The sequence below is a fragment of the Barbus barbus genome, assembly GCF_936440315.1.
Source record: "Barbus barbus genome assembly, chromosome: 39".
Classification (NCBI taxonomy): Eukaryota; Metazoa; Chordata; class Actinopteri; order Cypriniformes; family Cyprinidae; genus Barbus; species Barbus barbus.
This window is the reverse complement of record NC_136717.1, coordinates 16,909,571-16,921,808: the sequence shown is the minus strand read 5'-3', so window position 1 is coordinate 16,921,808 and position 12,238 is coordinate 16,909,571. Positions and strand designations below refer to the sequence as shown.

Genomic DNA, 12,238 nt, shown 5'->3' with positions numbered 1-12,238 from the left:
TTCAGATTTTCCCACAGGCTGTTAAAGTAACGAAGTCTGAAAAATTACTCCCGGTCTCTGGTGCAGTGAGCCAAACCAGAGATCAGTAGAGTGACGCCTTTCTTCTGAATATCATCACGGCTTGTTTATCCCTCCAGCTGACTGAGAGGGAGGTTAGAAAAATGTGACAATCAGATGGACTTGCTTATTTGCAGCAGGCCTGATTTTGTCTGCCATCCTCAGACATATGCAAAGACGGATCAAAATGCATAATGCAGCAGATTCAAATCACATGCACGCAAAAGATACAGAAATATCTGACAGTACAGGTTAAATGCAGGTTCATTTAAAATATTTTCCATTAAATCAGGTGTTTCCAAACTTTTTGATGTCAAAGGCCTGCAAATATCATTACCCAGCTGTGAGGGACCCCCTTCCCAAAATATAAAGGCAGCTATTTATTTTTATGTATAAAGACCCATTTAAACTGTGTAAGAAAAATATGTGATGATATCAAATAGTTCCAAAATTCAATAATTGTATTTGGCCAAAAAGATAAGAAAAAAGCTCAAAGAAATTAAGTATATTAGGTTAAAATTAATTAAAATATACTTTGTATTAAGTATATAATATGAATATAAATCAAGTGAATATCATATTGAAGGAAAGAACTTATGCAGATATATGCAAGTGTGTGTGTGTGTGTGTGTGTGTGTGTATGTGCATAGTTGTAAATAAAAAAGAATATTCAAACAGGTTTTACAAGAAAATACTCTAATTAATAGTTAAGTTGTTAATATAATATGTGCATTACTTTTATTCTAATATTCTAATTTTGACATGTATTCATTTTTTAATCACCTCCTAATCTTGAATATTTTAGTACATCCATGACTAGGAAATGACATGAATGCATTAAAAAAAGGATAAAAAAAAGTCAGCACAATATCTTGATAAAAACAAAAGTAATGTACTGTCGCTGCCTGCATCAGCAGTTTCAGAAACATCTCTGTTGATGCCTGCTGTGTGTGCAATTTCCTAATCACTATTCCCAAGTGAACCACGCATCCAGATCAAACTGTCTGTTCCGATAATGAAAGAATTCCTCTGACATTAAGACTTCACAAAAGATCTCCGCAGGCTGCAATATCTTACTCGGTCGCAGCCTTAGGTGTATGCATGAAAAACCAAGCCCTGTTGTTTCAGTCAAGCATCTCTGTGAGAAACATGGCAGTACTAATCCAAAACAAATCAATTAATCTTCAACCCCACGATGGGACGTGAACAATGAAGCAGTGACAAAGGCCAGTCTGTCACCATGCCATGACTCAAGCATGAAAATGTTATTTCACCGCTCAAGATCAAATTGATCCCTCAAACCACTGGGTAGCTGTGCAAAGTCTGCCCAACCTGCACACTACCCTGCCAAAGCAATCAGAAAGGCCAGTGGAAAACAATTACAGCACTTTACTTCCACTGCATGCGCACTGACCTCTCTTTTCATTGCACTGGTTGATTTAAATGAGGAGAAAATCAGGCCCATTCTTCCTTGTAATGATATGATTATTCCTGTTTGTTTGTTTTTTGCATCCTTGTAGAGCACAAGCAACGCCACTAACTTCCATCATCATCCTTTCTTTCACTTTAGTAACTACACAGCTCTCATCGGCGTGTGGATTTACGGCTTTTTCGTCATGGTCCTCCTGGCTTTGGACTTCCTGTACTATTCGGCTATGAACTACGAGGTGTGCCGGGTCTACCTGGAGAAATGGGGGCTGGGAGGACGGTGGCTCAAACAGGCCAGGAGTCAATGGCACAGCGTGGCTCAAGAGGGTGAACACAGCATGGGATCAGGCCTGAGCCAGCACCACCATGCGCGACACAGTTTGAGAGGAGAAGCACAGAGCCCTACGCTCTTGACCTTCCAGACCTCAACAGCCTGGTGAGTCAACCAACAGGGATAAAGGAGAACTCCCAGATAACTAAACATCCTTATGTGATGAGTCAGTGTAGCAGAACTCTAACTGATTTCTGATCTTGACTATCGGTGGTCCATATGGAAGCCCGTTTCCGCCACTGAATAAAAAATTAAAAAAGGGAATTGCGCCTTTTTATCAGACAATTCAGACTTTTTTCTAAACTTGCAATTATAAGTTCTAAAGTGAGAATTGCGCTATATAAAGTCGCAATTTTGCGTTATAAGATCAGAATTGCGAGATAAGTAATTCTGAGAAATAAAGCTTGACTTTATAACTCGCAATTGCAAGTTTATATTTATTATTGCTTCCAATTGTTTAGTAGTCGAATATAAAAAAAAATGAACTTGAATGAACTTTGGATAAAAGCTTCTGCCAAAAACATAAACGTCAACTAAAGCAAGAGAAACTAGAATGAAAGTGTCCAAAACCTTAAAAGAGATAAACCATGCAAACTACTGCCCCCCAAATTATATTAAAATCCATAAACACATTTAAAATTAAGGACATTTTTTAATAATGCAACATACATCTAATAAATGTTAATTTCTAAGCATATTTTTGTAATTTTTTAAAAATTAATATTGTATTAATTGTATGTATTAAGAACAAACGTGAATTAGCCATTTATTTTAGTGTCCTTGTTCCACACTAATTACAGTAATAACAGTAAATTATAAAAAAAAGAAATTACATGCAACTACCCCTAAATCAATCCGTAATCCTAATACTAACACTTTAATAAGTAATTAATATTACTCAGTACTTAATTGTGTAACAATGACAGCAATTAGAATTGATCCTGCTTTAAAGAGCTCAAGCATTCAAAATGGCTTATGACATAACTGCAGCATGCACTTATAATAAACAGAATGATATTGTGCATTGGTGTAGACGCTAATAAAGATTATTTATCATTATAGTTATATCAATGAGTCCTCAGGCAAATCTACCAAACTAATGAATATGTGAATATGAATGGACAATAAGACTAAATTGATGTCTTTTCTGCAATATCCATCTTGTAGACTGTGTATATACGAGACTAAATATTTGTTGTTTGTTCGCACGTGATCTCTGTACTTCATGTAGAGGAAATGTGTTAAAACTGTGTAGCAGATCCCTCAATATCTGGTAGGTGTTCCTAGTTCACAGTGAGCATTGGTGATTTTCAAGTAGACTGATGTCTGACAGACACCAGGATACACTTAAAAGACTTCAAATTTACCATCTGAGCATACATGGGTAATAAAAGAAGGGTGTAGAGCCGACCTTTTAAAAGCCTGCAAATTCTTGGCTCGAGCAGAGGAACTTCTCAGACACCACAGAAATAGTTTCAGATGAGATTGAAGGGGAAACTTCTACCCACTGCAGGTGTTGGCCACATAAGGTTAAGCTGGCTCAATATGAGGTAGCATTTGTTCTGCCATCTGTTGCATCTGTTATTCACTGTTGCCTGTCATGACCTTGACACGGCGACCCTTGGTCACCCCTGTCAAAACAAAGCCATTGCACATTTGCCCATGCAATATTGTAAAAAAAAAAAAAAAAAAGTTATCATACCGTATGACGCTGACAGCATTCTTGAATCAAATACTAAAAAATACTTACCAAATAACAAATGAATTGCTTTTGTCAGAAGGCATTACAGTGTCTTGTCTGTATGATATGCTATACATACAGTACATATTTCCTGTCACACTATGATAGTACTTTCAAAATCAAGACATCAAGAAATCAGTGCTGTTAATCGTGACTTATAGGGATAGTTCACCCAAAAATGAAAATTCAATCATTAATTATGCACGCTCGTGTCGTTCCAAACCCGTAAGAGCTTCGTTCATCTTCGGAACACAAATTAAGATATTTTTGATGAAATCCAAGAGCTTTCTGTCCCTGCATAGACAGCAATGCAACTAACATGTTCAAGGCCCAGAAAGGTAGCAAGGACATCATTAAAATAATCCATGTGACATCAGTGGTTCAACCGTAATACTATTTGTGTACAAAGAAAACAAAAATAACGAATTTATTCAACAATTTATTCTCTTCCATGTCAGTCTTCGACGCATGTTCACAAGAGTACCACGACACATATGTGTGGTGCTGCTGACAAAAAACACCATTGACATCTTGGCTCTTACCCAAGATGTCACCCAGATTGCACAAACTGACAGACAAGAAACGTAAAAGCCGGAAAAAATTACAACATACGTCCAAATCTTGAGTTATTTTTTGAAGCTAGTTTTTTGGCCAGTCATTTTGAAATGCAAGCCGAACTCTGAAACAAGCCAATGAGCTTTCCATTCTCTCATTCTCGCCCCTCCCCTTCCACACCTGTCCTGTCAACTGAGAGAGAAACGTCTGGAGGCAGGCAAGTGGAATCTAGCATATAATATGATGATGATGCATCTCGCACTTTGAAGATGCTGGAGAAATGGAGCTCTTGCAGCTCAGAGAGAAGACAGATGGATGCACGAGCCCAATATGTTAGTCTGGTTTTTTCACTCCAAAAGAATTTCGAAGGATAAGGTTAATTGAATATTGGCATACTTGAGATGTAATTCACATCAAAGCAGCTTCTCATGTCTGCGTTCACGATGGTTGTGCTAAAATGTGCTTTAATCAACACCCTGAGTTTGTACTACATATGACAGGACAATGATCACTTTAAAAGTGGATAGTAATCTCAACAGCGCTGACATAAAAGGCCAAAATGTAATGTAATATGCAAGTGAAATAACATGATTTTCTCTACCCTTTTCCGCCTGGTCGATCTTCATGTGTGTGTTGTGCAGGTGCTGCTAATTAAAGTCCTGCACCTGCATGCTTTTGGCAGGAGATAATTTAGAAGTTAAAGCCTCCCTATATCCTCCTTTAGACTGTCTACTGTGTCAGGATTCTCTTCCAGCTAGTAAACTCTTTTTGAATGATTATTTTCAAAAAGGAGTTTAAAAATGTCCAAATGTCATTACTTTGAATTTGCAGGCACACTGAAGGATTATCTCAAAACCCCAATTTGTGTAATATTGAATTTAGTTGGAGTCTAGATGCATTTTTCCAAATCTAAGCTGCAGCAGAAAATTAGCCCATTGAATCACAAATGTTAAAGCAGTGGTTCTCAACCTTTTTGAATCAATATTTCTGGTACTTACAATGAAATAACAAAGCTACTATTTTTCATTTTTAATGAAACTGAGGGTACAAATTTATTAAAATAACACCGCCCTGCACCATATTTGCTGAAATGAAATACAATACTAGTTTCTTACTAATTTTGGGGAGCTGATTTAAAAAAAAAAAAAAAAATTCTCAAGCACCGCACTCTTTCTCACAAAATTATTACTTTATTTTGTAGAATATTGGTAAGGTTATGAAGTCTTCCATTGTATTTTATCAATTCTCTGCTGATTTTCACATGTATAGATGATTCTGAACATAACATTTTATAGTTCTGATTTCCACTTTATCATTTTTTTTTTCTAGATTGTAAGTTAAATTATACATTTAGTCATTTTCCATATGTTTTTGTCATTTCAATCGAAACTTTTGACATTTTACAACACTGACTTTTAGTCTATGAACAAAGACAGAATTTCGCTAACAGAAACATTGCACTGGGGTTCATAGGCAGTAATAACAGTCTACAGGAGTCAAGTGGTCATCAACTTGGGGTGGGTCCATTTTGATAATAGTGTCATTTCTGAGTGTAATTTGAGGGGTCAGTTTAACTCTTATAGAAAGAGACAACAATAACCGAATATCCTGCTGGGTACGCCAAATGACACTTGTTCTACACGGGCTGATCAGAGTGATGTTTAGAGTTTTACAGTCAACAGTACATCTACCTGCAGGCTGTGGACTATTGTACCAAATAGCATCACTGAATAAAATGTAATTTTTCATAGAATTGCATAAGAGAGAATCCATCTGATAATAATTAAACAATTTCCCGACCAGTGGTGAGTGGAGATAGCGGTTTCCTGTAGCTTTCGTGATTGCATTGCTTGTCTGTTTTGGAGTTTTCTCATCATGGTTCCAGATGGCATTGGTATTACGTTGGCAGATCCAGGTTTTTTACATAAATTAAGAAAAAATGGGAATATTTTGAATACGCTAAAGGCTATAATGAAATTACAGACTATTGCTGGGTTATGGCAAATGCATCATTACGTCTTCAACAGGCATTTAATAAGAATAATGAGGCGGTAAGCTACGTTAGGAGCTAGAGCCTGCACTTCTACTTTAAACACAAGCCTTTAAACTAATTAAAATGCGTAAAAGGCTGAGAATTTGACACACTATGCAAAGCCGACACTCAATTTTCATTATGTAATGGAGTGTAGCAGCAAGCATTGTTTTAAAATTACCAGCCAATTTGCCTTTGATACTGAGAGCCGTAGTCTTCTGAAATTCAAACATATTAATTTAGCTATTTCTCTCTGAAAGGAATCCAGTCGCAGAAAACTGATATTTTCATTTGAATGTCACCAACTCGGAGCACTTCCCATCAGAACGCCTCTGCCTCATTTCCCAAAACAATCATCTCTCAGGGGTTGTGGAGTGGAGGCAGGCCCAGTGGGGGCAGTTGATATTTCTATTGCACGCAGAGGGCTGTGCTCATCTTGTGTAAATATCTCAGCATGAAGTGACTCACCATTGTCTCGGCTCTCATACGCACAGGGTTTGGTTTGGATTAAGACCTCATGTTTGCTTTAGAAGAACTGTCTTTCTTTCAGATATGTATAATCAGCTGCTTCTGTCTGCTTTTATAATTAACTTTAAATACTATTTTTGGTAACACTTTAGAATAGGGAACACTTATTCACTATTAACTACGACTTTTCCCTCAATAAATTCCTAAGTTGATGCTAATTGCTAATTAATAGTTAGTAAGGTAGTTGTTAAGTTTAGGTATTGAGTAGGATTAGAGATGTAGAATAAGGTCATGTAGAATAAGGCATTAATATGTGCTTAATTAGTAGTAATAAATGGCTAATATTCTAGTAATAATAAGAGTTACCCTATTTTTTACTATTACTATCACAGGGCTAAACAATAATTATGACCCGAGGCCAGTGTGAGAGAGTTTTGAGGCTAATGAATATCTTATATTCATTGATTTAGTTGCTATGCAACTTACTCTTCTCCTGATATTATCAGACGAGGTTTTGACCAAATTTTGAAAATGACTTGTGATAGTCTTGACAAAAAGAGTGGTGGAAAACCATATCAATCCATAATGGAGCTACAAGCAGCATTATATCATTTGCAGTTTACTGAACATAAAAGTAATAAAGAAAATGTAATATTTGGAAAAATAAATATGTATAGGGTAATTACAGTAATTAAAAAAAACTCTAAAACAAAACAATGCAGTGCAATAATTTAAAATTTAAAAAAGTACACTATACAGTATTACAGATTTTTTAGAATGTATAATAATAACAATACCTCTAGCTTGTTATAACTATGTTTTCTTTTTGCAAATGAATAGTTTTTTTAGGATATACATTATTTATTTATTGCTATATTATTTATATATAAACATTTAATATTTAAATATATTATATTTAAAGCAACAGGCACCTATCTTCAACGGGCATTTAATAAAAAGCAGAGCACGTACATTCGTAGAAACCTTTTTGTTGAGCCCTACTTCTAATATCAATATTATTCTGACCGTTTTTTTCTTTTGGAGACTAAATCTGAAGTGCTCCATTTTGAGTATTTTCCAGGATGCCTGTGGAGTTAGGGAAGACCTGTGTGTGACATTTCAACTGCATGAACAGTGGTGTGTTCCTCAGAGGCGTGTTCTCTAAGACCAACAAACCTGTCTGCGCTCTTGGCCTACATTGCTTAAAAGCGTTCTGTAATGCATTATAAATGAGCACGGCGCTCTGTGCAGACAGCCCCTTCTCTAAAGTAGGCCAAAGCTCTGGACATTCCCGAAACTTTGGCCAAGACTAAATTCATAAAAATCTGACCACGTCCAGAGGAGTGCAAGGATCAGCCAGTCGAATGCAGTCAGGCATTCATCATTACAAACAGGATTAGCTTGTTCTGTCTTTATCTGACATTTCCATTTATGAGACGCACAAGTCTCGCTCAAGTGGCAGTGGGATCTAAATGTTTATGCTCTTTCTAAGTAACTCAAGTCAAGTGTACCAGCAGTCAAGTGCAAGCTCTGCCAAGATGGACATTTACGAAGCATCACTTCCAGCTTTTTTAGCTTTTATCCAAACCGACAAACAAAGGCAATTCTTCAAGGAACCAACAACATTCATAATATATTTGCAATTATTAATTACAAACCCACATGACTTTCTGCCTTCCAAGAAACACAAAGGCAGTTTTTGAATACATGGTCAATATTTTTTCAATATAATTACGGGAAATAAAAAAAAAAAGGAACATAAATGTACAAATGCATTCTCATTGGTTGACTTCTTGCTTATTTGTATTTGGAATCTACAATGTGTCTACACTCGTTTAACAACTAACCTTTTTGTTGCCCACAACCATTCAGGTTACCATATTTAAAAAAACTTTCAAGTTTTAATGTTTTTGACATTCTGACAAAGACTGAAATGGTTTGTCAATCATTAAATATGTTTTGAGAACAGTGTACTGTTCATTTCTTGGTTTTTTCATAAAGCAAAAATTAAGGTTACAGTGATGCGCTTACAATTGAAGTATTTTGTAAAAGCACTTGCATAAATTATTTGAGCTATAAAACTGTTCTCATTATTTTAGGTTAGTTTTAAAGATTTACTGGTTATGTTGCCATGGCAGCAAAGTTGTAAAATTAGATGATTTTACACAGGTTAGAAAGTGACTTTTTCACACTAAAATCATGTTAGCATGCATCAGGTTATACTTTGGACACGGTGAGCATTTTAACATTTACAGATTGGAAACTTGCATCAACATTATGCAAGTGCTGTCACTTTAAGACAAACTTGTATTGTACCTACTTGTACTGAACGTCTATTGAACCCACACAAGTGTCACAGCACCTCATATTTATAGAGAAAAGTACGTTTACAGAGTTGAGCTGAGTTTCCCAAAATACATTTGTAACAAAGTTCGTAGAACGGGAAGAAGGAAGCGGGAACCGGCAAACATTTTAAAGACAATTTAATAAATAAAATAAACACAAAAGTAAAGCAGCAGCCCCTCACGGACGACTGACGCACACAAAATAAAGTCCAGGCCTGGTCCTCTCTTGTCTTCCACTGTCGTCACTCCTCCTTTTATCCCTCCGGAGCTCCTCTGTGGGACTCGAGACCGGTGAGTGGCGCAGGTGTCGCTCATTATCATTAACTCCACCGGCCTCGCTCCGTTCCCACGGCTCTCGGCCCCGCCCCACTCACTACAACATTATATTGATTTTGTTTATGAAAGTTTTGGGAAGGATCTGTGTTGTGTCACTTCTGTATTAGGCCTTATTAGCAATCCGAAGTCTCTCTGTACAGTGATGTGGATCAGCTTGTAAACAGATTGAGGCTCAATCGTGCTCCGGCTTGCCCATGGCTAAAGAGCTGCTGTCTGATTATTGTAAAGCATCCACAAGGACCTAATCAACACATCCGTTCCACTGGGAGATCCTGTTTTCCCTTTTAAGATCATCATTCATCACTGACAGAGAATACATGCTTGTATTCTAAAAAGTATTTAATACTCTTCTGATGCCTCCATGAGCCACAAAATTATGGATGTCAACAGACAGATTTTTATAATAAGATTATTTACATTTTAATCTTGATCTCCTCTCTTTCCGTTTCTCTAGATATCCAGTTTTGATCCCAAGGATATACTTTGTATGACAAAGGAGGAACAGCCAGGAAATGGAGATTTAAATTCAGAGACTCTTTTCCTTATCCCATCTACATTTAGGACACGGACTGTGCCGGCTACCTCCTGCAGCTCTGCTGGATGGCATTTTCTCCACATGAAGACGCTGATGCTGAGACTGACAGCTGCAAATGAGTTTCTCTGCCCAATCAGAGGAGGCTTGTTCGGCTTTTCGACAGCTGTTGAAGGACTTTAATGAGACTGTTGTCTTAGATGCCCACTACCTTGCCTTGTCATTTCGGAACTTAGGACTTAGATGCAGGGAAAAGGACTTTGCGAAAAGATAGCGAAGAGGCTTGTGTCTATAAAACTCTACGGTATATGTCATGTTTGCACTGCTCTGAAGCCATTGGTTGGCTTTTCTTGAAGTAGCGAAAAATATTATTTTGATTCCAGTTTGTCCCAACAGGATCAAACACATCAGTTTCAACTGCAGTTAATATAAAATTTAAGGTGCGGTCACATTTACCATTGTTCTGTGAATTTTTGTGGGCAAAATATCATGAGGGAGAAATGTTTTCCAATGCATTTTCGCATCAATGTTGACCAACAGGTTGGTTTGGAAGCATATAAATATAAACTATTATAGACAATGGACCTTTGTTGTCCACAAAATTTAGCTGAATTTTCGCTAATATGACCGAACCTTTAGACTGCTTTGGATTAAACATGATTTGGAATTTTCTAATTCTGTTTCCAAGAAGTGACATCACCATTTAAGAATACTTTGCAACTACTGAGATTTCAGAATGGGGAAATCATTTCTACATAAAGCAATAGATAATAAAGAAGAACGTTCATTTATTGATCATAAGAACCTGAAACTTGACTTCATGGAGTGTAGATCTGGAGAGTCAGATGCCTGTGGGTCACTTCATTGTAGAAATACAGCAACATCAATTTTTATCCCTATTGAACTTGTGCACTGAGTCAAAACCAACTAGACATAGGTAAAAGTAGCCACTGGCTGTGAGTATTCACCTGCAATAACACACAGCGCTGTGCTGAGTTGTGTTGTGTATAGAGGAGAACTTGTCGTGATCTTGTTTATCTAAGGTGAAACTATTAGTTTTCCCCTCATGGAGGGAAGAGAGATGTGTTATGTTTTTGAGTATTAAGTTATAATGGTTATAAATTGCCTTACGGTAAATCTGTAGTACATGCCTAGCACCTTGTTCTGTGATAGTGGTTGGTACCTCAGTTGAAGTGTGATATGGCCATCCACCTGTTAAAATTGTCTGTTTTTATTATGGGGTCTGTGGGTGGGATGGGGGGCAGCGGAGTTGTAATTGCACTTGTAATTAACTTTTTACTGTTACAATCTGGGAGAAATAAAGATTTATCTTTTGCAGTGTTTTTGGACGTCTATCAGATCTTTTGCTATTTGTTTACATTCATGTTCAGATGATTCTACTATATCAGCTGCATCAGCCGTTGCCTCAAAGGCTGTAGCTTCAGCTAAGGCTGCTTCTGCCTCTTTCTCTTGGAGTGCCTTTAATGTAGCCTCTAAACGTGTCTCTTCTACTTGAAGTTGTGCTTTCTTTATTTTTATTTCAATCTCTCTTTGTGCATATGCTGCTCTTGTACGAGCGGCTTCAGCTTTAGCTCGTGCCTCTATTGCAACAAGACTGACTGCTGATCTTCTTGAATGTGTTAATCTGGATGATTTAGATGAGTGTGAACGTGAACACACTGACCTGTTCGCATGGCTTCAAAGAAAGATTCACTGAGTAGATGAGAAGTTCATTCGCAGTTGCTGTAATTACTGTTGAATCTGTCTTTTCACTGTTTTGCCCTCACTTTGGTCTCTCTTCCCGAAGTTAGACAGATAGATAAACTCTTTCCAACACGTAGACTTGTGGGAGAATGCTGCTTTATTCCACAGCACGTTGAATGTGTATGTTGAACCAAAGACTATACAATACCCAAGACATGTCACTCCTATAGTTTTGAATGGGGAAAAATATGGCCGCTCGATCGCTGGAAGCCCCGCCTTCTGAATTAAAGAGCCAATCGCTAATCGGTAAAGTCAGCGTGTCACTGCAGCTGCAGTTAGAAGTCCCGGTTGCTATAGAAACAGTCAGCGCTCTGAGACGCGCACTCAGGATGATCTAGCCTGAGAAATAAGCTTTTTATAATGCTATTTGGACATGTCCGATTTCATTGGTGATTTCAAATATTAAATTTAATCGTAAGCTTAGTGAACAGTTTTGGAGAATTTGATGTTTCCCCATACAAAGTGATAGGAGCTGCTCTTGGATGCCAGAGAGGCGTTTCAAAGATGGCCGCCGAGTGACATGACTTGTCTTAAAGAGACTTTGGTTGAACTACAGAAGGAGAAGTATACTGAAGCTATAATTATCTCTAACAACATAATAATATCTAATTTTAGTGTCAATTATGCTATATAGTCCTTTCATAGCTTT

The 12,238-nt window shown here is 37.2% G+C and overlaps 1 protein-coding gene across 2 annotated transcripts in view; it reads left to right on the top strand.

Moving 5' to 3' along the window:
• Window positions 1–11,182, top strand: part of LOC306858219 (protein shisa-like-1a) — a 33,735-nt gene extending 22,553 nt beyond the window's left edge. Inside the window, exons 4-5 of one of the 2 annotated variants that reach the window (XM_079398647.1) lie at window positions 1,628–1,921; window positions 9,748–11,182. In XM_079398647.1, the coding sequence (XP_079254773.1) occupies window positions 1,628–1,921; window position 9,748 (295 nt within the window). In that variant the 3' untranslated portion in view covers window positions 9,749–11,182. The remainder of the gene's footprint in view (window positions 1–1,627; window positions 1,922–9,747) is intronic. The other variant, XM_079398646.1, reaches the window with a different exon arrangement.
• The last annotated feature ends 1,056 nt before the right edge of the window (window positions 11,183–12,238 follow it).